Raw genomic sequence first — 25,992 nt, forward strand, 5'->3', positions numbered from 1 at the left:
ACAAATAAGAAAAGAAAGAACTACACATTTTAAAATTTTTAATTTAAAAGTATATTTAAGTTTCGTGTCAAATACAAGGAGTATTTAATAAAATATTACACTACATTCGTAATAAATATGAAAATAAACCAAACACATTTTACATTATTTTAAATACAATACAATATTTCTCTGAAACTACAGATTTTAAATAAAATTGAAAAACGATAAACATTTCTGAATACCTTCATTTTATTTTAAGTGAGAATATTTTAAAAACAAAACTCTATTAAAATACAATTGAAAATACTAAAAATTAATACAACTAAATATTAGATGAAAATACTTAATTTAATAACAATTACCAAAATAAAGTAAATTATGATGTTAAAAGAAAAAAATAGTCCATTACTTAAATTTATATATTTATTTTTCAATGTTTCGTAATTAATAAAGGATTTGAATGTACATTAATAGTTTTTAAAAATATAAATGTACAATAAAAAATATCAACTTTATGTTTTCATTTAAATTTGAAATATATTTAATAAAAATGAATAATATGAAGTGGTAAATAAAATTAATTAAATCCGTATAAATATATACCACATATGTAAATTGTTACTAATGTTTAGTTTAATCAATAATAAAACTATAATAAAAAAAACAAAAAAAAAACTTAATTTTATACTTAATTATTATTAATCAAATAATTGTTAATTTAAAAACTTTTATTCATAATATGATAGTTTTTATTTTAAAATAAAATAAGGATATATTTACAAAAAGATAATGGCTGAACACTGATTATATAGCTTATCCACATCATATAAATGATTTAGAGGTTTTAATTATAATTAAAGCTCCATTAAAAAAAGAAAATTATGTGAATTTATTTAACAACTTTTAACTATTGTAAAAGTCAGTGAAAAATTTTGATCAGATCTTGAAAGTTATAAAAGTTTGAATTTAATCTAAAAGACCTTTAGCTTTGTAGACATCCCGCAACAATGATTTCAAATATTTTATTTCTCTAGCTAGTTCTTTTGCTTCTTCTTTCAAGTTATCATTTTTTTGAACTAGCTCTTTTTCTTCCATAACCGATTCTTTTATCTCTGCTTTTTTTTTCATTCTGTACCTAGTAGCCGCATTCTTATTTTGCTCTTTTTTACGTTGGCGTTTTTCTTCAGTTGGTGTTGAAACTGAAGATGGTCTAATTCTTTTAGTAGGTACAAATTCACTGTAAGAATCAGTATAACTGCTAGTATCAGAAGACGACATGAAATCAGATAGAGTATCATCATCAACTACTAATTGAGTAAGTTCTTCAGGTTGCATATCATCTAACATTGACATAAGAACATCAGTATCTTTAGGGCTTTCAGGTGGAGTTAATGATGTTGGAGGAGTCAGGGAAGGTGGAGGTATATAATTGAATTTGGTTTGCATATTAGTTTGAGGACAATATATTGGGGTGAACTGCTGAGAGTTATAAGGTTGATATGGTAAATCTTTGTTTGATGGTACAAATTTATCATACTCGACTGATTTCATTTCGAGGTGATTTGGTATAGTATTTGTCATAATATCATCAAACATAGGCATATCAATAAATTTTTCTTCATTCAACCAATCTGTTATAGATTCAGGTCCTATAAAAGTTATTATTAAAATTAATAATTAGTTATTTCTGATACAAAAAACTATTATTATAAACTTTAATAAATAAACACAACAGAATTGTGGTAGTAGTCATATCTAATTACATATACAATCATTTATTTGATAAAATACACATCCATAAATTAGTAGCAAAAATATTTAAATGACTATAGTAATTATAGTCTATAATGATATAATTATAACGACTATAGAGGATATTATTCAGTACAGTGCTGTATTACAGCTACCTTGGGCCCAAAATTTTCATCTTATTATATTAGTTAGTAATTAATCTATCCGAATAGACACATGAAAATTTGTTAATATACCAAAAAGAAAATAGGCGTAGTAATCAAGTAGGGTTTCACGAGAACTGGACTTGATATAAAATTATGGTAGTTGGGAAAAATAATGGATGAAGCTCCTATAACTTTCAGATTGTAAATTTCTAAAAGTTATACGAATCCCTCCTATAGTAAATTTCTAAACATGTTGTTCAAGAGGGGAACTGGTTTATGAACTACCAATACCCTACCTGAGACTGCAAGTCTGGCCTCAGTTAAGTGTATATATCCTGTTATCAACACCACTATATTAACTTAGAAAGTCAATGTTATATAGTTTATGTTAAATCAATTCAATACACAAAGGAACTAAAACAATAAAAAACGGTCGCCAAAATACACTGTATTTTGAAACTTAGAAATAGATAACCTTTAAACCCAAGTTTTAGATGTGGTTCCTACACTTTAAAAAAGACAACTCATCTATACTTATATCAAAAACTATATTTAAAACAAGTTTGGTAATATATTATATATAAAATCTCAATAGTATATAAATCATCATGATAACAAATATTCTTATTCCATTATTAATGATAAAAATTGACCTTCCGCGAACTATAAAAGTGACCTAAATAAGCAAGCTTATAGACTGTTGAGAAGAATACGAACACTTATCTCTTAACAATTATTATTATAAAAAAATATCTACAATGCGACAGTTTCCTTGGAACAAACAAAGAAAGAGCCAAATAACAAAATTGATAATAATGTAATTGTTTTAATTATTTTAGTAGGAGCTCAGGGGTTAAGATTATTGAGGTTTTTTTCGAAATGGGGTTATCACATTAATATATATAGTTTGAAGAAGTCACGGCTATATTACTATACTACGTTTATAATAATTTGTTATTTAATAGAAAGGTAATATAAAAATATAAGGTATATAAAAAAAAACAAAGAAGTTATTGTTAGCAAATAAACAAAAAAATAAAAACTACTTTATCGAATTTTTTTTTTAACCATTAGATTGTTTTACACCAGCCAATTTTGAAGATTAAACTGGTGTATCATAAGAAATTACTATGTACAATAGTTTCCCGTTTGCTTTCTGTACTAGTGACATAGTGTTTGCAGCCGTTGAAATTGACATGTGGTAACCCATCGACAATTAACAGCAGCAGGTAAAGCTTTACTTCATTACTTGACAGCATTTGAAATGTCTAATGGCGCCACACTACGCTCCCATTTTACCTATATGTGAACTATATACTAATGTAGTAAATAGAACACTTTTGGGTTAATTAATTTATCTAATAGTTCAGCGTATTAAGTTGTTTATCTCATTCCTAATTATCGTCTTCAAACATTGCGAAAACATTAATTAGAACGAGAAATTAGAGGCATAAAACCTATAAGCAGTATTTATGCCTAGTAACTGAATTTTATTAACACTTTCGGTCTATATTTATTATAATCAAAATGAAACCAAAAAACCAAATCAATTAAAGATTAATTGATAGGTCTTTGTAGGAAAAAATATTCTTTCAAAAAGATGTATAAACAAACAAAATTTGATAAACAAATACCATATTTATATCTATCTAAGCTATTTAAACGTCTGTGTATTATTATTTATAATGCTCTCTAAGTATTTCTAAAAAAATCTACGATAACTTATTACATCAAAAAAATTTATTAGAAATACATTTATTATATGTATATATTATTAAAATTCATATAATTGCATATCAATAAAATAAATAAATAACTGTTAGGATATCTCAGTTTAAATTATAAAAAAAATGAATTATTCAAGATAATTGAACGAAATACCAAGTTATATGTAAAAATATAACCAAAAATCAATTAAAAGAGTTCAATAACATCGTGGTTAGACAGAATGGGTGACACATACTCACAACAAAATATTAGTTAAGTAATTAAAGTTTTTATGTATATGTATTTTTATAAAAACAATTAGTTATTGTTATGACCTAGATTTTTAATATAAACTAATTATGTAGGTACATAAAGTAAAATATTTAAATATTTTTTGTTAGATATTTTAAAAACTTTTCATATAATACTTGTATATCAGTAATCAAAGTAAATATATTAATATAAATGATATTATATCAATATCCCATTAAAATTAAAGAAAGTAATAAATTTTAATATTCTTTTATCATAAGATGTATATGTATATTTTAAAACTATAATACTTCTTTCTAAATTCTAAAATTATAATTTAATTTAACATCTAAAAACAAACAAAAATAATTAAAGTATTTATATTTGAAAATTTAATTATAAATTATTCATAATGAATTTAAGAGAAATCCTATATTGTGATGCTGTTATCATTGAAGCGACCTTACGTCATTTCGTTTCAGGGCCAACTTCTATACAGTTTATTTATTCAAATAAATAATCAAAAGATACCTTGTGACTTTCAGTTTTCGAAGGATTAGGTCTCAGTATGTTAGTTTAAATTATAATAAATGTGACTAACTCAACAGACTTTTCTGAACTAAAAAAAAATACTATCGGTATCAATATATTTTATGCTTGTATAATGAGAAATATTGTTAATATTATGCTGTTATATATAAGTGATTCGATCAATTAAACAGTTTGTAAGTGATCAAACTCCACTGTGATCTCCTAATCTTCTGATTTTTTTGTTATAAACTTTGAAATGTTCTTTAATATAAATTTTTTTAAAGTTAGAGAAGTATTTACGCAGCATATAAAAAATTATTAGAAATAAACATCAAAAAATACAAATCAACAAAATGATAACCGGTTTTGAATATTATTTGTTCAAGATTTGAATTTGTAACTCGAGTGATTAGCATTTTTACGTTGAAAAGTGAAATACACAGTGTAGAATGTTTATTATTGTCAAATACATATTTTTAACAACTACAGTAATCAAATAGACTCATGTCAAAAAAAAATATTTTTACGAGGGACAAATTTTTATAATTGTCTATCGTTCAAAAATAATTTTTTACAAAGGAAATATCATATGTTTAATAATCGTAAAAATTTAACGAAAGAAATTTAATAATTGTCATCTACTTATTTCATAAGCTGTTTTTCATATTCATCGAAAGTCATAAAAAGTTCAACGATTATGTTATTTGAATAAGGTATCTAATAATACATAGTGTTGCCACCATTAAACTCATACACACTTACTCAATGTTTAATTAATATATATTTAATACACACAATTGTAGCTCCCAAGGCTATTATGTGGTATAAAAAAGTGTTATCTAAATACTTATAAATTAAAGGAAAATGTGATTTTCTATTAGGCAACCGTAACACTAAATTACATTAATTTAATTGTAATTAAAATTTCCTATTTACATCAAAAGTTGTTCACATACCATTGTAACACCATTGAGATGAAATCATTCCGGCTGTCATGAGCAATCAATAAGGAAAATTATAGATTATACTCCTATTAATTATGACACGAAACCAAATATTATAAACTTCTATATTGACTACAATTTATAAAAGTTATAACACGAATATCTACAATTATGTCGATCTCAAAAAAAAAAAATATATATATATATATATTAAATTAATATTAGAAAACAAAAATTAAATTAGGCGAGTGAAAACAAATTATTTTCTCGTATAATACTAAGAGTATGAATGATGAGTAAAATGAAAAAATATATGAATATCGATGGGCCTGATTTTTGGTTATAAGCTTTTTTTAAATTTTCTATTACAAATTATGGAACTACAAGGGGGAAAGAATTCGTCAAAGATGTATGTTGGCTGTGTTCACCTTCTTTTCACCAATTTTTGCGAGTTGAAAATAATTTGCCTGCTCCAGGTGTAATGATAATTGAACTTCATAATCACACAACTATGTGATGAATCGCGAGCTATCATGTGAACGAAAACACATCTATTATATAACCGTAAAGTTCACTTTCAAACTAACAACTAGTTAGCGTGCCGACGGAACCGCGTGATAAACGAAAACTGATGCTGTCGGCGCCAACACGCTGCCAGCGAACGTCGCCTATCGCCACCTTAATTTTCTTTGCATAAAAATATATCCCTACTTCTTCCTATCTCTTCTCATAGTATTTTCGCACCACTTTAATTTTTCATCGTGCAATTTAATAATGTATCTATTGCGCGTTTACAACACATTAAACTAACACAGTATTTGTTATGTCAATAATTAATACATTATTTAAAAACTAAGATAACATGATATATCTAAATCGTACAGACAAATAAACAAGGGGCAAGGTGAACTACTTTTGTTTAATATTTCTGACAATACAGTGTTTGCTAAGGGTCTTAATAATTAGTAGTTAATTAAATAACACAAATATTGGCGAGTAATAATAAGTAACATTAGAGTATCATTTGATTTTTTCTACTATTAAAAATACCAAATAAATAAACAAAACTGTTATGTAAATGAGCACGTAACAGCAGATGGGAAAAAATTAACAAATATTAAAATTGTGATAACTAAAGGCCTAAATGACCTTAAAAATTCAGATTAATATTTTAAGTCTCATTACACATTGTTATAATAACTAATTGTACAACTGAGAAAAACCCAACAAACTTCTTTGATAAGAAACTATGCAAAATAAATTAAAATTCATTTAAGTAAAACGAAATTACAGGCATTAGAGACTTAATTAATTGGTAAAAAAAATAAACAATTAATTAACTTAACATAGTTATAATTAAAAAGGGTGATTATATATGATGCATTAGTAAAAGGAATGCACTAGATGATTTTTTAATTATTTTATTGTAAGCCTTACCTCTAAGCCACTGATATTTTATTCACTTGATAGTCTATTTTTTTAATAATTAAAAACATGTGAAAGTTAGTATCAATAATGTTTAAGAACAAATAATAATCTAAATAGATACTTTTTTAATACCAATATGTGTTAATTTTATCTTAGTTTTAATAAAAAAATTATTCTAACTTTCATCATTTAAATTAATGTTTTAATTCTCGAAAGAAAAAAATCAGTTACTTTTAAAATTAGTTAAAAAGTAGTTCTTTCAGAAACTCTTGATAAAACAGTCAAAATAAAACAGAGCAAAAATAGCTATCTATGTTTTCCTGTCCAATCTGGAATAAGCAATATCTTTTAATTGACATTAAACAGAAATATTAATTTAATATAATATATACTTATAGCTAACATGAAATTGAATAAAATTTTATGATTATGATCATAAGTTGTCACTAGTCAAAGTTATGAAATTTCATAGAAAGTAATTAGAATTTAACTTTTAATTTAATGTTCGAATGAAAAAAAAAACTGTTTGATTATTATAATATATTAAAATAAAACACTTTGTCTTTAATACTTCCATAATAATTATAAGTTTTAATCAAATGTTTCCTAACATTAACCTTACATTTGAAAACATAAATTATATAACAAAATTGTATAACTTTTTTCTTTTAAAATAAACATACCATTATTTGTATCATATAATTTATCCAAATATTCCAGCAGTTTTCCAGCCATATCACTCCTTGTCAATTTATCCCATTCAGTATCATTTAGTTTACATATTTCTTTAGAAGAGAATGGACTGGTTGCTTCGTTGCTCTTGAGCAACAAGCAACTTGGTTTGGCTACTTGTGATACTACTGCCATATTGTGGCGATTCTGATAAGCAATTTAATAGATTTATATTTATTTCAAAGTAGATTTCTTGTAATGAATTGTTGATGGAGAAACCATCTTCGTAGAAGTTTGCCATGATGGCGCTAAAATAAAATAATTTTAAAAAATTAGAATAGAATTATTAATGGAAAACATAAGAGTAGAATAACAAATTATTAACTTAATAAAGCAGAATTTTTTTTTGTATCCTACACTTAATTTTTACAAATTTCAGAAAGTTTTAATCAATTAAATAATTTTAAGTGTGATATTCCAAAACAGATAAAGCAAAGAAACATGTTTTTTTTTTATACTTTTATTTGTATTACAATCTTTTTATTTATATCACATCCAAAACTAACCGTACATGAATTATTAAGTTCCACATTAAGGCTTGATCTGATCTGATTCTATCTAACTTTTAAAATATTCTTAATTAGGAATACACTTGACTAGCCTAATCTGATCTCTGGTGCTAAGGTATTTTACAAGATCAACATATCTCCAAAATGACTTTTTATTGTAATACATAGCTGATCAATTGAATTTTTCCAGTATTTAATTATTTATAGAAATACAGTACATTATTCTCATAAAAACACTACATATCAAATTTTTCTCTATCTCCAATTATACTAAAATCTTACAGAACTTATGTTATACAATTTTTATAATATCATAAAATTTAATAGTTTCATTATCTTGAACTTTTTCCTGTTCTCCTTGAAATTCAAAATATTAAGAGTCTACTGTAATTAACAAAAGTTTTCATTAAACCATTAAATTATAGTTAAAATTTAAAAAAAAATTCTACTTATATAGTCTATTGTTATTTTATTAATTTAGAAGATTCTTAAATTAAAAAAAATCTCAACAAACTAAAAACTAAAAGCATACAGATGAAAGTTTGATTAACTATTATAATTGTATACAATGAAAGATTCTAAATAAACAAAAGCTTTTATAACTTTTTAAAAATATTTAACTTTCTTTAATTAAAAACCTCATTGAAAAAAATTAATACAAACGTAAAATGTATTGAAATTGAACATTGTTATGAGTTCAGTATTTTAGTAGCTCATTTGAGATTAGACAACCATGAGAAAATATGTAAAGCAATTTCTACTTAAAAACCAAGGTGTTCAGATATATATTAAAATTGAAGACATTTTCTTTAGTTATGATTAAACTTATAAGCAATTTTCTTAATTAAATCATTATCTAGTAAATAAATATTAAGTATTAACTTAAATACATTTAAATTACTTATTAATTTTAATTGTTAATAACTTTTCTAAATACAGGTCCAAAAGTTGTTATTGACCAGTCATTTTCTTAATTAAATCATTATCTGATAAATAAGCTAGTTTATTATATGTGTTGCCATTTGAGAAATTAAAGTTGACACCCTTATAAGATGGGGATGAACATAAAAAATACTTCATGATTGATAAATTGAGAAAAACATTGAACTATAAGAAACCAATAAAAAATGTATTAATATTATATAATAAAAATTAAACACTCGTGAATAAAAAAAAATAATTTAAAACTAAAAAATATTAAAAATATTTAACTCAAAAAATTACTAAAAACCCAAATACATATTTTGGGAACAATATTCCATTATCAACACTAAACATATACTGTATTTTTAGTTTTTATTTAATATATTCAATGTAATTTAAAATTTTAAATATTAATATTATTTTTATTTTTTGATTAAGTGGTTCATAATAAGGGAATCACTCTATATATATTTTTTTTCTACACAAAAATATTTGCTTACTATTGCAATATAAATATGCATAAAGAATACAAGTTTAAAAAAAGGTCATTTTACCAAGAGTTTCCTACGTTGGGTCTCTTGGTAAAATTCTGATAAGACTACATCTGGTCCTGCAGCAAAAATATATATATATATGACAAATTAAATTAAACCAACTAAAAAATAATATATATTTCTTTGAACTGCTATATAATTTTTTTCAATATTGTTATATACTTTTACAACTTACATTTCATGAAATAAATACAAATAAATTTGTAATTAATTTAATATAATATTAGATATACAATTTACAATTTTCAAAAAAAAATTGATAAAGAATAGTTGATTTCTGTAGAATTTCGACAACAAAAAATAATAATAATGTATTTCTAATGTTTCATAACATTATTAACAAGAATGGGACATTAATTACTGTATTATCTTTTTATAGATGATACTTATTTCACTATTCGCATAATAAATAGTTCAAAGCAATACATACACTAATTTAATAAATATGAGACAATTAAATAATTTGTCATACATAAAGAAGAAATTATTCTCAATTATATTATTTATATCAACAGCCCATAAGATGTTACCTCACTTGAAAAACGCTCTATATATATATATATAAACAACTACATCTCAAACAGCGTATAATTAGAGAACCATTAAACTCACCTCAATTTTTCGAATAACATATTGTTTTTTGCACACGCCGTGCGCGCTTTTATAGATTGAATAAAATCAGTTCATATTGTTAAAGCGATTATTACACTCAAAATAATTGTATTCGCACCTGTAGTAACTGAATGTATTGAATGAGATAACTACAACATGATTCAACTAAATCAGGACGTGGGTCAAAAGGGAAAGCGTGCGAGAGAGATAATAATTAATTTTATTTTTAATCGATACTATAACATCTATATTAAAATCGATTTTATAAATTATTTTACCTCTAATTTCAATAAAATTTTTGTTTTAAAGTTTTAATAAAGAAATTTTATTTTGAATACATTAAGTAAAATTTTTGAAAAGTTGAATAATTTCTATTCCGTTTCAATAATAAACATTCCAAACTATCGATATTTACGCTACACGTTATCAATAAGTGATGTCATCTCTTTCTAATCAAAATGTTTACTGTACAGATAATTCAGCTTCTATTAGTGATGAATGTACGTAAAACCACTTTTAATAATATTCGATGTTTAATCCTTTCTACTACTAGATATTGCGCATTATTTTTCAGTATAAAATAAGTAATTAATATAAAGCCATGTATTTTATTTAATCGCGGTTGATCTCATTATTAATTGTTACCATTGTTTCTATTTATTATCTATAGGCCATAATCCACAATTTATCAAAATGAGTTACTAACCATAAAAATTGAAATTCAACATTATTCAATAGCTGTTGTTCGACAGCTTAAAAAGGGATTATTTGTTCAGAATTATGTACCTTTTTCGTAAAATATTGTTTTAATAATTAAAATTAAAAAATTTAATTAAAATATTTCTTAATTTTTATATTCTGTATAATAAAAAAACGCTTTTTAGATATCGCTACAAAAATTCTCAAAAATAGTAATACATATTCAAAGTAGTGAACAGTAACTATTGATATATAGATTAATAAACCTCGTCTGCTTTGTTTTCAGCAATTAGAACTTATTTTAGTTTAATTTATATGACTCAATCTATACACATAAATTTTTATATTCAATTACCACTTGACCTTTACTCTAAAGGCTCAATTAATTTTCATGTTTTCCAAATTAATTAAACAATTTAGATATGGGTATACTAGAATTGACACAAACTTATTTATTTTATAGCTATGAAAGATTTAATTAAAAAAATTCCATCAGTTTCTAATTATTTAGGAATCATTTTGACTCTTGTTTTTCATAACTTTAATTGGAATTTAACTATTAATTTGTCGGTATTCTGCGTCTACTATATATCTCATATATCATTTAAATTTTTTGCCGAATGATTTTTTTCTTTTTAGCTAATACAAATAATACTAATCCTTAAAAAACAGTATAATGATATTAGATATAAGTTATCTTTAAAACTTTCAGCACCGGTTCAATCATTATTTTACAACCTTCATAGTTATATTTTTCATTTTGGCTTTTAAAAGTTTCTCTTATATCTAACACGAGGTTTTCTATCACAACTACTATTAAATATAGTAAAGATACAATTTTCGACAATGATACTCAACTGATTTCAAGTATGACAGGTGCTGTCGGTAATAACCAAAATTTAATAGATTCAATTTGTTGAAACTTGGAGCAGATAATTTCTACAGTATCTAAATAACAAACATGTCAATAGGTAAAATAAACCAAAATAATATATAAATTATACATGAATATTGAGTGTTACGTTAATTCATATCATGGACATCATGAACTAGTAGCGTAAGACTATATAATATTGTGGGCAGTCTTCATCATTTGTTTCGAGTAATTTTATGTAATAAAATTTAATATGCCTAAAATACTGTTAAATTTATCATTTTTAATATATATATTATAATTCATTTGCAATTAAAAAATAATAATAATAATAATAATAAAACAGTTTTGAAAAAATTCAAATAAAGTTCTATTTAAACTCAAATTAATATAATTTTAAGTGGTTTTACATTATTTAAAAATTAACATTATAAAATAAGACAGAAAAGAGAGAAGGTTATATAATGAAAAAATATTTATTAACGGTATTAGTTATCTACTCCAATATGTTAGCCAGGAAATTGGTTATGCTAATTAATAATTTGACAATTCTTAGCAAAATGTAAACTGAGAAACCTCAGAAAAAAACACAAAATTCCACCTTGACTTCTTTCAAATTTACGCTTCCGAAAAGCAGATTTAATAAGACTTTTGATTTTAATTTTGATATGAAAAATTATAAAGATGATTCTTTTAACGCTAGCCACTCAATTTCTCTGAAAATAATAAGTTTTATGAAATTTTTTTTTTTTGTATTTGTTAAATATATATATGTATTTCCATTAACCGGTTACAAAATGATTTTTAGATCCTTTCCTTTTATCTTATAGGGGAGACAACTTTTTTTTTTAATAGCAACATATATATTAAACTAGCTTATAAATTATAAAATGGTCTAATTAAAAAAAGGACTGGTCGATAACAACATATGAACCAGTACTTCGAAAAATATTCCGATTTTTGTACTTAGGTGGCAAGAGTAGTGTAACTGATAAATGATTAATGATAAAAATAGCAGCATCCACGCTTTACTTTAGTTTATATTTTGAAATGTTAATAACTTCTAAAATATTGGTCCAAAAGTTGTTATTGACCATTCATTTTCTTAATCAGATTAAATTTTATTTTAAAAGCTAGTTAAATATGTATATTGCATTTATAAAAAATTAAGTTGACATCTCTATAAGATATAAGGGATGGACCTAATAATTATTTTAAAACAAATAAATGAAAAAACATGTATAACTAAGAAAAACCAAAAAAATATATATTATTTAAAAGAAATTTAGTGGCTAGTATAAAAAGAAACACTCCGTGTAATACATTAATAATTTAAACTCCTAACACCTTTACAGTCTCCATTTTCCAGACAATATACTAATGTATATGGCACTATCGTCTACACATGTTTCAAGGTCGGTATCGAGTGTTGCTCAACATTAAATGGTTTTTAGTTAGCTTGAATTAAAAAAAAATTTAAGTAAGTATGAAAAATGGCCCATTTATATTAAAAATGATTAAAAACTTAATATTTATATAATATGAGTGATTGAGTATATTACCTAATATAATAAGTAAGTAAAAAATAAAAATCATTAGTAATCGATTAAACGTTAAATATGTTTTTGTAGCCCTGATAAATATTCATTATATCTAGATAACCGACATATTTTATTTGCATGTTTAAACTTAACCAATAACTTAAAACGATAAAACAAGTATTTAGTTATCATTTAAGTTCAAATGTTAAGTAATACACTTCGATTAATAGTTAAACGATAATCATTAATTTTGTCTGAATAAAAAAAAGTTATTGTATTTTTATTTATTTTATAGCATTGACAATGTTAAATTAAATAAATAGTTTAATAAATATCGAAATAAAAAAATTTAACAAAAAAGTTCAGTGTTCTTCAATATTTACTATTCTTCTCCTAGAAGCAATTAAAAATGGCAGTTAACCCCTAAAAAATTTAAAAGTTGCATTTAAAATTTTTAGGGGTTAATTGCCTTTTTTAGTTGCTCCTAGGAGAAAAAAATGTTTTTACTAACAGGTACAAATAAATCCTTAAAGATAATCCTTACATTTTGTTTCATGGCGATAAATAGTGGCATAGCTAGGATTTTATTCTAAGAAAACACAAAACTTTTATGTTCTATTTATAAACACATTTTTTTCTTGGTTATTTGTTACAGAAAAAAAAATGTTAATTCTATGTCTCAATGAATAATATCTACAAATGTTATCAGTAATGCGTTTAGAAATAAAATTAGACCTATTAATAAGTTTCCACAAAACGTCTCTATCACCTATATTTTTATATTTTTATTTATCAATGTTACTTAAGTAAATTAATTTTGTGAATTTCATTTTAATAATAATAGAAAGCCACACTAATACAAAATGATTTCTGGTTAATATTGAAATATTTCATCAAAATCAAGAAATTTTAGATTTACTTCGAACTGGTGCACATAGGGGGGTATTGAGAGTCGGTATTTTTTTTCATTGCACTCTCTCTGGAGACAAAAATGTACTGGCTAAAAATAGGTCCCTTTATTAATATAAAGCCAAAAAAACGTTTAAATAATTTTTCATTGTATTGTAGTGACCATATAAAAAAAATGCGGTAGTTTATAAATTTAACTTTTGATAATGCATATTACTATTTGTTATATTATTTATAATTATTGATAGAATTATATTATAGACAAATATAATTTAAAGTATTAAATAAATTTTTTTTTATTATCATAATAAATAAAAAATTACCTTATCATTAACTCTGAAAACTATTTAGTTCTAATTTATTAGAACTAAAATAATAAACAAATTTTAATTTATTTAGTTAAATTTATGGATAATTCAAAATCAAAATTTTTAAACAAAATAACTCTTGCTACATTAAAATTTAGAAGTATTAAATGAAATACAGGATAAAAAACAAATTTAGTCTTTGGTAAAAACTTGGTTGCAGTTATACTGTAGTCAATAAAATATGCTAGTTCACAATTGATAATAGAATAACAATAAACATTATACTATTGGATAATCATAAAATTTGAAATTGATAATAAACGAGTTTTTTAAATCAAAATATTAAATCAATTAATATGAATATTAATATCAATCTTTAACAAAAATATATTTATTTTTTAATATTTTTTTTTGTTTGACTCAATGGTGGGGGGGTAGCAAAATGGTACTTTTACTCTAACCAATTTTAACTGGTGACAACTGCGCCTCTGCCACTGGTTCGACGCCACTGTATGTTGATATTCATAATTAGTTATTATAGTGTGAAATGTAGACATAAAATAATACATTTTTCAATTGTTTTTATTGTATTTTTGTTACAATAAATTTATAAAATAAAAATTTCCAACAGACAACACTAGTAAACCGGTTGCAAAATTGTAAAATATTTAAATTGTGTATCCAATTTTATGTTAAAATAATACTTCTATACATGTTTTCTACTAAACCATGAATTATAGTTAGAAAGGAGTCTACAATTAAGAAATACCTAGGGAATTTAAATAAAAAAACTTGTGATTTTAAAAACCTTTTAACATTTAATTATTTTCAAAAGAAAATGTTTTTGAAATAAATTCAAATCGTACATGAATACGATAAATTGTATAATTTCTAACTAGTAGTTTAATGTGAGAAAATTTGAGGTGATGTAGTAAAGAGTACACACAAATAAATGAGTATCCAGTCCTTGACAAAAAAAGTTTATAATATTATTTTTCTGAGGCTGTAGGCGGTCCTTCTAAAACAGTTGTGCCCGGGAAAAAACGATAAAAATGTATTAAAAAAAGCTCGCTTGAACGTCGGTTATATAATAAAAAAATTATAATTTTTGGACCCCTTTTTTTACTTCCTCTCCATTCCCTTCAACCAACGTTTGGGTTGCTAAAATATTGATTGTCAGATAGCTCTTATTCTCTCTCTCTTTTACCATACTGAGAACCGTGTTGTGCACGGTGGTAGTGAGAGAGTAAAGTGTAGGACGCACTTTTTTAAGCAATATTCTCCTACACACACAGATACAGGTTCGTCTGGGACGTAGGTATACACTTGGCAACGCTGCCGGGTTGTTTGGCGGTGCTCCTTCTAGTATGATCATCTCGTCGTCTCGCACTGGTATTTTTTTTTTGTCCGTCTTTACCGTCCGCCACCGCTCATTCCGGTTTTCTACGCGCGCGCGGTTACCGGGTTTTTTTTTATCACCACCGCCGTCGCGACCGCCCCTGCTCTCTACTCCCCTAGCGTGGCGGCGTTTGTCATACACAACGTCCACCAGCCAGTCGCACACGCACTGTCGTCTTCCCTTAATGTTCATCTCGATTGGAACAACGACGAGGAACCGGTGTCTCGCCAGCTTATTAATAAGTTCGAATTCCAAATGAAATAATTAAAAATTTGATCAAAAATCATATAAAATTGAATTTGTATTCCCTATTATTCTCAAAAGTTTCATTACGCATTTGTGGTGGCGGTAAAGTGACGTAACTTTAGTACAAAATGTGTTTGAGCTACAATAAATTAAAATTAAAATTTTTTTTTACAAAAATGTGTGTTTAATCGTTCTTTTCGGGTCATGAGGGCGGTCTATGACCGTGGTACAGACAGACGCACAACAAAATATTGGTAAATTGGTGTTAGTTGGATTATACACAGTATAGCATTGTATTCTTTTTTTCTTTATTTTTTTTTTTTTTTACTTTAAAAATTTAGCGAATTAATTATAATTCTATGTTGTAGAATTGTTCTGTTGAGAACAAAATTTTATATGGATGGAAAGCTTTTTTAAATTCCCATTTTCAGTGTCAACGAGACATTATCAGTCAGGCTACACTGTAAAGCGCGCCGTTTTATTCGCTCCCGTTAACTGACAACAGTGAACAGTTGCATAGCACTGTACATTAGTAGAGCAGTAACGTGTGTAACGATCTTACTTTACTTATCTACTATATTATGAAAAATTATTTTTTATGTCGGGTTTTTTTTTTGTTTATTTACTGATGTGTGAAATTGGTTTTAACAAAATTGATTATTTCTTTTAATCAATACAAATAGTGCTATAAACATAGCAAGAGACATTTGTAAGGTATGGATGGAAGCGACGACCAAATGGTTTGTGACGACGAATCGTTTTTCGTTCAAAAAATGCGCCGGTTGAGTTTTGACGCTGACAAAGCAGCTCCTGTTATAACAGCTTGTCCACCCTCTCCTGATGGCCGTCATTCTTTCTCGCCAAAAATTGGAGTGGATTCGTCAACGCCGTTTTTAAAACCTAGAATTTTATACAAGGTACGTCACAGGGGTCCATCACCACCATCTGATACAAGTGGTGAGTTCTCACGGTGCAGCAAACCGCGTTTATCAGTCAATCCATTTACTCCAACTGGAATTGAAATTTTAAAAAATAAACAACGTAAGAAATTATCTCAAACACCAAATGTAAGTTACAATAGTGGTGATGATCAAAACCATGACTCAAGTGGAAGCTTATCTACACCTGATAGTAAAACTTCCTCGGCAGTTGATCCATCTATTAGGGATCTCATGAATGAAGGTGAAGTTACCAATGTTAGTATATATGATTTACAGACATCACGGTTCAATGAAGAATTTAGAATGGATGATTTTATTGCCACAGGTGCTTTTGGTGAAGTATACAAATGTACAAATTTACTCGATGGTATTTCTTATGCGATAAAAAAGACAAAAAAGACTATTTATAAAAGTCAAGAGTATTTTATTCGCAAAGAAGTATATGCACATTCAGTCATTGGCCGTCATCCTAATATAGTATCTTATTTTACTGCATGGCATGAAAGAGGCCATATTTATATTCAAACTGAGTTTTGCAATGGTGGTACATTAGAACGAATGATTCATGAATCGGATCATATATTTTGTGATAGCGCTTTGCGAAGATTGTTATGTCATGTTTGCAAAGGCTTAGCTCATATTCATTCAAAAAAACTTGCTCATCTAGATATAAAAGCAGCAAATATATTAATTTGTCGAACTGATGGTGCATTATTATTTGTTGAAGATCTTGATGATGATGAAACTGTAGATAAAGATATTGTTTATAAAATAGGAGATTTTGGACATACAATATGTATTGAAGACGTACGGACTATTGAAGATGGAGACTGTCGATATTTACCTAAAGAACTTTTAAGAGATGATTATTCTCAACTACAAAAAGCTGATGTATTTTCAACAGCACTTACTGCTTATGAAGCAGCAACTAAAAAAGATTTACCTAAAAATGGACCTGAGTGGCATAGTTTAAGAGATGGAGGCTTCTGTCTTCCTCAAACTCCTGTTTTTAGCACAGGACTTGAAAAAATGTTAAAGAAAATGGTAGACATAGATCCAACTAATCGTCCTACTGCTTCTACAGTAGTTAATCTATTACTTGATAGAGGTATGGCAGCTGTTAAACAACAACAAGATGAAATTGAGGTTTGGAAACTTAGTTCAAAATTTTTAACACCTTGTTATTCTGTTGAAACACAAACTCCTAGAACTGCAAGTATAAGAAGGTATGAAAATTCTAAATTGTTTCGTACTAGGAAAGAAAGAATAAAACGATTAGTTGGTAGGAAAATGATAAGATCTTGTAGTACACCTAATGTTTGATTTTGTTATTTATCATAATTTTTTTCAATAGAATTTGTAATTTTCTTTTTTCCTTTCCATGTGAAGAAAATTTTGCATAATAGTTAGCATATATTATTTATGAAAAGTGTAAAAACTAAAAAAATCCTAATATTGCTACCTTTATTATATTTTTATTTAAATTATTTTTACACTGTTGTATAGCATTATTGTATTTTATAACTCTGTGATAAGACGCGAAAAATTATTTTCAAATGTATTAAGTACTTTCTCATTATTACTTGATATATGAAGTCCAGTTATTAAAGGGATTTTATAGCCAAACATCTATTTTTGTATTATATTCACTATTTCAAAAATGTTTAAACTTATTTTATGAATTTTTCTCAATTGCATCTATTTTAATTATTTACACACAGTTAATATTAAGATCGACTATTTAAAATTACAGTTAATGATAATGTGGTAATTATTTTATAAAATTAGCTATTGTTAAACTACGTGATTTTTGTTTTTGCTCTAGTTATGTAATATTTATAATGTGTATATATAAATTGTATTTTATATACTCCTTTAAATTAAATAAGCTTTATTGATATTTTTTTAGTGTAGCTAAATGTTATTTGTGTTTTGTTTTAATATTTATTAAAAATTGTTGGTATAATAAAATTTTCAGTATATCAAACATAACTTCTTAGATTTTTATGTATCTGATATGTGAATACCAACAAATATGCTTAATTTTATATAGAAAGTTAAAAAATTTAGTCCTAATATTTTGGTGTACAGTGTTATGAATATTTATAAATTTTTACCTATAAATATCTGTATGAAATATTTTTAAATACATTTTTTGTGATGTACAATATTGAGGAGCTTGTTTAATTTTATTATGAGCCATTATACAACATTATTCTTTAAATATAACCACCCAATAACTCCTAAATTAATAATTATAATAGAAAATTCATTTTAGTATTTTTGATATATTTATTATACATTTTTTTTAATTCATACCTTATTAAAGTTTTACCAACTTAATTATCTTAGTTAAATCTTTTTTTTTATTATAAAACCATGGTATGACAGGTCATTGTTTGTATTAGTTTTTATCTAAAAGCTAGTTAAATATCTTTACAAGGAATAAATTAAATAAATACTTAATATTTAATAAATCTAGAAATACATGAAAATAATAAAAAGAATTTTTTGAATATTATTATGTTAAAAACATTCTGTATATGAGATCTTAGTTTTGATTGTTTTGTTTTGAATTTATTAAGCACCTATTAAATTTTAAACATTACCACACTATTTTTGAATCCTTCTAATAATATTGAGGGACTCATTATTTTTATTAAAATACCCATATAAATAGATATTTTGTGTTAATACTAGGGGTTTTCAATAAGGTAAGAAGTAAATTTTTAGTAACAGTTTAATCTCATTTTCTTGTCCTATATATTAACTTTTTCAAAAAGATACGGTTTAAAAATTATTACTGAAAACATTTTTATTTTAATGTTACAGGAAGTAATGAAGGGAATAGTATGGCAATAAATTTCTCAGCATCTTTTGCAGCATGTCTTGCGGCAGGTCTCAAAGTTCCACGCAATTTTATGTACTGTATTGCCCAAGGTAATGATTTGCAAGAATTAAAAAAACAGTACCTTTATATACTTTCAAAGACTAATTAGGATATACTTGAGATCTTGGGTAACTTAGGTTTTTACCTATACCTACATATTAGTTATTTTTTAAAATAAATGAGGAGGAACTAGATTTTCTGAAAATTAAGAAAAAATAGTTCACCCAAGAAAATGAAGCTAAAAGCCTAATAAGACAACTAAACTATATTACAGATTATTTTTTTCCTTTAAATTAAGCTGAATACAGCGTCATTTTAGGCGGGAATATATAATGTAAGTTGATATCTAATGTGTTGTAACAGGTTGTGAATAATCATATGTTAAAATGGCAACGTAGTATCTAAATCTACGTATGATAAATAAGTATGAGTATTCAATATTATGTGATAAAAAAATGTGCTTTTTATCAATTATTTTATATGTTACTCTATCGGTTAAATTTGTTTTGAATTTATTTATAAATTATGATTTAATGTTAACATTTTTTAGATTTTATGAGTAAGATATATGAATATATAATTATTTAATTCTAATGTTGAATCCTAATGATCATTAATTCACAGGAATTACCTAAACTAGACGATGGTATTGTAGATTTAAATTTTAAAAAATGAACCATGTATTATGTATTTTGTCTAGTGATTATTATACATTAAAATGAATCAATTATTATTCTATCTTTCATTTTATAGAGAACGGTGCTCCCTACGTTTTATACAATAAAGATGGACACCATCAACCAGGGCTAAATGGAAGTACTAGCCAATGGGGTCCAGGATCTTCTCAAAATGGGTATCCGACTCTTGTATCATCTCAACATGAATCTATTGAGCAATCTAATGAACAGGCATCTCAATCAACTATTTCATCACCTCTGCCATCACCATATCCAACAGCCAACCATTCAATTCAAGGTGCATACTTATTTTATACTGTCCTATAAAAAATTCAAAATTTTCATTTTCTTATATCTATATATTAAAATTCTTTATACAATTTTAATTTATTAAGTAATACAAATTTTAATTTTAATAACTAAAATTTTTAAAAAGTTTGAATGATTTATTTTTATAGTAGCACAAATTACAATTAGCTGGTTAATTATGAATAATTATTAATTACTAAGAGAACTCATTTAATATTAGATAAATTATATTATAAAAAAATGTTCAAATGTAGCAAATTTTTTTTTTATAATAAGATGTAATGTAGACATTTAGCAATAAATATGTGATAACTAATTAACTATTTATACTTATTGTGATGAAATACTTTTTAAGATCTTTTAAGTTAAAATTTGTTGTATACCAATAACCTTTTAAAAAACTTATTAAGGTTAAAATTTATTTTCACATTATTTTTAAAATTTTAAATATTCATAAAATCTAAAATTTATTTTAATGTAACAGGTTCTGGGACTGGAGGTGATGAAGAGACACCTCATGAAGATAGTCCTTTAGAAACTAATCGTTCTCAATCAGGACAATATGGTTCAGGGGATTCTTCAAGTTATTATTCTAGTGTAAGAGGTGGACCTCCTCACATGCTTAGCCCGTCAAGTTTTATGTCTTATTTAAAACAACCTGGAGTAATGTTGACTCCACTAAATCCAGCTGAAGCATCTGGTGACTTTCCTAATATGCCTGATTTATTGCATCAACAACAAGAAATGTCAGGAAAAAAATGTTCAGATATGAGAATGTTTAAATGTCTTTCATGTGGTAAAGATTTTAAACAAAAAGCCACTCTTATGCAACACGAACGTATACATACTGACTCTAGACCATTTGTATGTAGTGATTGTGGGAAACGTTTTCGCCAGCAATCTCACCTTACACAACATGTGCGAATACATGCTAATGAAAAACCATTTGTATGTATCTACTGTGGCCGTACTTTTCGTCAACGAGCAATTCTTAATCAACATTTACGCATCCATTCGGGTGAGAAACCGTACGGGTGTGGAGATTGTGGCAAGGCATTCCGTCAGAAAGCCATCCTAAACCAGCATGTCCGCACTCACCAAGGCGAGCACTCTCATTCCTCATTAAATAGTAGTGATTCCTCAAGTTCACCTCCACCCTCTCAACTTCACAATAATCTGAATGCTTTCCTGAAGTCCTCAGCTGACGCCTTCAGAATGAAATTATATCCAAGTTTATTTAACAATATACAAGATGAACAGCATTTAACAAACTCAGATTTAAAAAATGCCACTTCGAGATTACTTCAAAATAATCTTAAATCAGCAAAGCTTTTAAACTCCTCTGTTTCTATTTCATCTTCCAGCAGTAGTAAACCTTTCTTACATTTATTGAACATACCTACAAAACCTTTTCCCTTAGTTGATAGGACGCAAGCAGCCAATCCAAGATCAGAAAAAAGTGATTCTATGAGAGTTTTGTTAGACACTGATAAAAAAACCAATTAACCAGTGTAAGGTCAAATTGGGTGTGTTAAAAATATCAATAAAAGTCTGTTTTCAGGATGGCTTGCTAAAATGATTCTCTACATCCGTATGATATTTTATACTACCTTGTTAACTATTTACTAATGTTCAAATATTTGTTGTTACTGTTTGAACATTTTACCTACTAGTAACTAATCCAATGTTAAGTTTCTATTAAAATAAAAATTTATAAATTGATTTTATAAATGACCCTTGATCTTTTTTTAAATAAAAATGTTTACAAATAGAATGATCAAATATCCTTAAAACATTTTCTAAATATAATAATAATTATAGTTACTTTATTTAAAAATATGTGTAAAATTGATTGATCTTGTGTATAAAATGATAATAATGTGATATTCATTTTATGAACCATAATTAATAACCAATTTTAAAATTTGTTGATATTTTATTATTTTGTATTTAATTTAAAAAATAAAAATAAAATAAAAAAAATATTAACATAATAATTTAACTAATAGGATAACAGTTTATTTTTATTAAAAATCTATTACTACACTTACTTTTTATCTTAATCATTTAATTGACACCATCTGTCTGATCTATTCTTTTTATCCAAATTTAAAATACTCCTATGAAAAATCTTTTATATTATTAGTTTTTTAAGTATTTCAGAATTATATATATAATTGTTTTATGAATATTATAAAAAAGTAAGGAAACAGGTCAATTGTTATGAAAAATGGTATAATAGAAACCATTTTCTTTACTAATTGAACACCCTTTATTCATGTACACTTTTGTAATTGAATTTATAAAAAGAATGTTCTGAAAAAATTATTACCTGTGTGGTACTGAAAAACAACTCCTATATTTTTGCAAAGTGTTATTTTGAAGTTATAGCTAAAAATAGAATAAATTTATTATAACACATAAATAACATTTATGTTTTTTTTTACTAATACCATGCTGCAATAAATATTAAAGAAATGCATAAAAAATGATTAAAATTATTATTTATGAATAAATTCCCTAAAATGTTTAATTGGATTTTAATTTTTTTACTAAAATACTTGTATTTGCATTGGTACTAAATGATTTTAATAATACAATTAACTTTTTTGTATATTCATAGATCGAATATTTATTTTTCAGACATAGGTCCTCATTTAGTTTATAAAAATGGTCAATTATGGCCACAAGATGTACCATTGCCTCAATCTAAAAATATACAGTATGATTCAAATGATTCATGTTATTCTCCTGAAAATGCACCTCAGTTCCCTGCTTATTTCAAAGATGCTAAAGGTATTAATATTACAAAAAAAATTTAAAATATTATATTTACTCTATTTTTTCATAAATTCACAGGAGTTATACATGAAATTTTTGGCCAATCAGGTAAAAGTTTGCCAGATGTAATTCAACATGGACGTAGTGCTGGAATGCCTTTATATGTTCGCTGTCCAATATGTAACAAAGAGTTTAAACAAAAGTCTACTTTATTACAGCATGGTTGTATTCATATAGAATCCCGTCCTTATCCTTGTGTTGAATGTGGTAAAAGATTTAGACAACAGTCTCATCTCACTCAACATTTACGTATACATACTAATGAAAAACCATTTACTTGTATTTATTGTGGAAGGAACTTTCGCCAACGTACAATTCTAAACCAACATTTGCGAATACATACTGGTGAAAAACCTTACAAGTGCTTACAATGTGGTAAAGATTTCAGGCAAAAAGCAATTCTTGATCAACATACTAGAACTCATCAAGGAGAACGACCATTTTGTTGCCCAATGCCTAATTGCCGTAGACGTTTTGGTTCCGAACAAGAAGTTAAACGTCATATGGATAGTCATGTGAATCCTCATACTAATAAAAGGAGATCAGATATTATAAAACCAGGCCGATCTCCACATCTGAACACAATACTAAATCAGCCATCAGGAATAGTCAAACCAGAAATTTACTTTCCTCAATGTTATGCATTGCAATCGCCATTTGCCAATCATCATCAACAGAGTTTTGCATCATCTTCGCCAGTTAATCAAATTCCTCCCCCTCTACCAACTGAGTTTAAAGGTTCAACTTCTGTGGTAAATACTGTTGATTTCAGTGTTAAGTCTTCTACTACAAATGTTTCAACTGCAGCACCCATAGCAGTAGTGCATTGAATATTATATTGTGATATTAAAAATTGTTTGAATTTATAGCAAAAAAAAAAAGTTATTTTTATGTTTTAAAGTGCAGTTCAATCCCATAGAATATTAAGGTTATATAATGTCTTAACTGACGGATAAATGTTACCAAATACCAAGTTTATTCTCTTACAATTATTATAATGGTAAAATCTTGTTACCAATAAATTAAATCAATTATGTTATGTTATAATAAAATGTATATATTATCACAATATAATTCAATTAATCATAATGCATTTTATGCATTACTTATAAGTTTCTTATATTATTTTTTGTTCCAAAATTTTATTTTCTTGTTATTTACTGTATTTTTTTTTTTTTTTAAATAATATATTAAATAATAGTTAACTATATGCATCTTTAAATTAACTTCAAATTAAATAAATTAGTTCATTATTTAGATTAAAAGTTATACTACACTATAATTTATCATAAATAATTAAAATTGGTTTACCTTCTTTTTACTCACACAATGTCATTCATATCAACTAGTATATAATATTATTTATTATTTAATACAAAAATCTAGATACTTAAAAAATCAGTGATGTTTAGCTATAATTTTTTATTTACTGTTAAATCAAATTATAAAATTTTAATTCTTAAAATATTTTCAATACAGCAATTGTGCTATTTAAAATAATGATCAATTTAACTTTTTTTATTTATATCTAAACATAAATATTGAGCTCTATACTGAAAATGTACATTTCTCACTATATCATTATTTTTATTATTCCCGAGTAATTTTTATATTTTATGTATTGTAAAAAATACTATAATATGTATGTTATAAAAATATTATTCTCAATGAATGCATTGTATAGTTATAAGAACTAAAATTATTTATTTTGTATATAATTTATGCTTCTGAATATACAGGAAGAAGCAATCATTATAAGTCAAAACATACAAAATAGTTGAATAGTGGAAACCTATAGTTATTTATCTCTCTAAGATGTAATTCAAACATAAAAAAAATTTATTTATTTTTTTACCTATCAATTTTGTTAGCAATATAAAACTTTGTATTAGTATTATGAACTAAAAATTAAAAATACTTAATAAAATAACTGTACTATAATCGTGTAAAAGAAACAAATACTATTAAAAACAATGATTTATATTATGTTTTTTGCATTTATTTTTAAATGTTTAGTATTTTAGATTTACATAAATTTCAAGTGAGACATAAATAGTTATTTTGTATATTGATAATGATTATTGTGAGATTTTCAGGAAATTAACTTAGAAATAACTTTTTCAAACATACTACAATGTAAAATAAATTAAATTTATAGAATTTCCTTGAATATTTTTTAGCAATTATTTTTATAACTTATAGCATAAAAAAAAATATATATATATATACAAGTTCATTCAATTACAACTAGTAATATTGAATTAATTTTGCATTAAACATTTAAT

At 25.3% G+C, this 25,992-nt stretch overlaps 3 protein-coding genes across 12 annotated transcripts; 2 read left to right on the top strand and 1 right to left on the bottom strand.

The window, feature by feature from the left end:
* Window positions 1-444: 444 nt before the first annotated feature.
* Window positions 445-10,249, bottom strand: LOC126908389 (activating transcription factor of chaperone). 5 transcript variants are annotated; one of them, XM_050690411.1, is made up of 4 exons: window positions 10,074-10,249; window positions 8,909-9,090; window positions 7,426-7,722; window positions 448-1,631 (listed from the first exon to the last, which is right to left on the bottom strand). In XM_050690411.1, the coding sequence occupies exons 3-4, from the start codon at window positions 7,607-7,609 to the stop codon at window positions 949-951; spliced, it is 867 nt and encodes a 288-aa protein (XP_050546368.1). In that variant the 5' UTR covers window positions 7,610-7,722; window positions 8,909-9,090; window positions 10,074-10,249; the 3' UTR covers window positions 448-948. The 5 variants fall into 5 exon arrangements, with proteins under 5 accessions (XP_050546369.1, XP_050546368.1, XP_050546365.1 ...); XM_050690408.1 differs by having other exon boundaries at window positions 8,885-9,090; XM_050690410.1 differs by lacking the exons at window positions 8,909-9,090; window positions 10,074-10,249 and adding an exon at window positions 7,981-8,146.
* Window positions 10,250-13,107: 2,858 nt separating this feature from the next.
* Window positions 13,108-25,693, top strand: LOC126908385 (zinc finger protein 883-like). 6 transcript variants are annotated; one of them, XM_050690396.1, is made up of 6 exons: window positions 13,108-13,126; window positions 19,823-19,930; window positions 20,634-20,855; window positions 21,351-21,968; window positions 23,510-23,662; window positions 23,726-25,693. In XM_050690396.1, exons 2-6 carry the CDS (start codon window positions 19,843-19,845, stop codon window positions 24,535-24,537), a joined length of 1,893 nt encoding a protein of 630 aa, XP_050546353.1. In that variant the 5' UTR covers window positions 13,108-13,126; window positions 19,823-19,842; the 3' UTR covers window positions 24,538-25,693. The 6 variants fall into 6 exon arrangements, with proteins under 6 accessions (XP_050546353.1, XP_050546352.1, XP_050546351.1 ...); XM_050690395.1 differs by lacking the exon at window positions 13,108-13,126 and adding an exon at window positions 15,898-16,313; XM_050690394.1 differs by lacking the exon at window positions 13,108-13,126 and adding an exon at window positions 15,899-16,303.
* Window positions 16,391-18,383, top strand: LOC126908387 (wee1-like protein kinase). The gene has a single exon (XM_050690405.1). It carries the CDS (start codon window positions 16,766-16,768, stop codon window positions 18,311-18,313), a length of 1,548 nt encoding a protein of 515 aa, XP_050546362.1. The 5' UTR covers window positions 16,391-16,765; the 3' UTR covers window positions 18,314-18,383.
* Window positions 25,694-25,992: the final 299 nt, after the last annotated feature.

The sequence above is a fragment of the Daktulosphaira vitifoliae genome, unplaced genomic scaffold (genome assembly GCF_025091365.1).
Source record: "Daktulosphaira vitifoliae isolate Bord-2020 unplaced genomic scaffold, ASM2509136v1 Scaffold_5, whole genome shotgun sequence".
NCBI classification, from domain to species: domain Eukaryota; kingdom Metazoa; phylum Arthropoda; class Insecta; order Hemiptera; family Phylloxeridae; genus Daktulosphaira; species Daktulosphaira vitifoliae.

Coding starts and splice junctions, on each gene's coding strand:
- LOC126908385 (XM_050690394.1), top strand. CDS start 16,267: ATGACCGTGGTACAGACAGACGCACAACAAAATATTG. Junction 20,856..21,350: donor AGCCAACCATTCAATTCAAG/GTGCATACTTAT, acceptor TTAATGTAACAG/GTTCTGGGACTGGAGGTGAT. Junction 23,663..23,725: donor TTATTTCAAAGATGCTAAAG/GTATTAATATTA, acceptor ATAAATTCACAG/GAGTTATACATGAAATTTTT.
- LOC126908389 (XM_050690411.1), bottom strand. CDS start 7,609: ATGGCAGTAGTATCACAAGTAGCCAAACCAAGTTGCTTGTTGCTCAAG. Junction 1,632..7,425: donor ATTATATGATACAAATAATG/GTATGTTTATTT, acceptor TAACTTTTATAG/GACCTGAATCTATAACAGAT.
- LOC126908387 (XM_050690405.1), top strand. CDS start 16,766: ATGGATGGAAGCGACGACCAAATGGTTTGTGACGACGAATCGTTTTTC.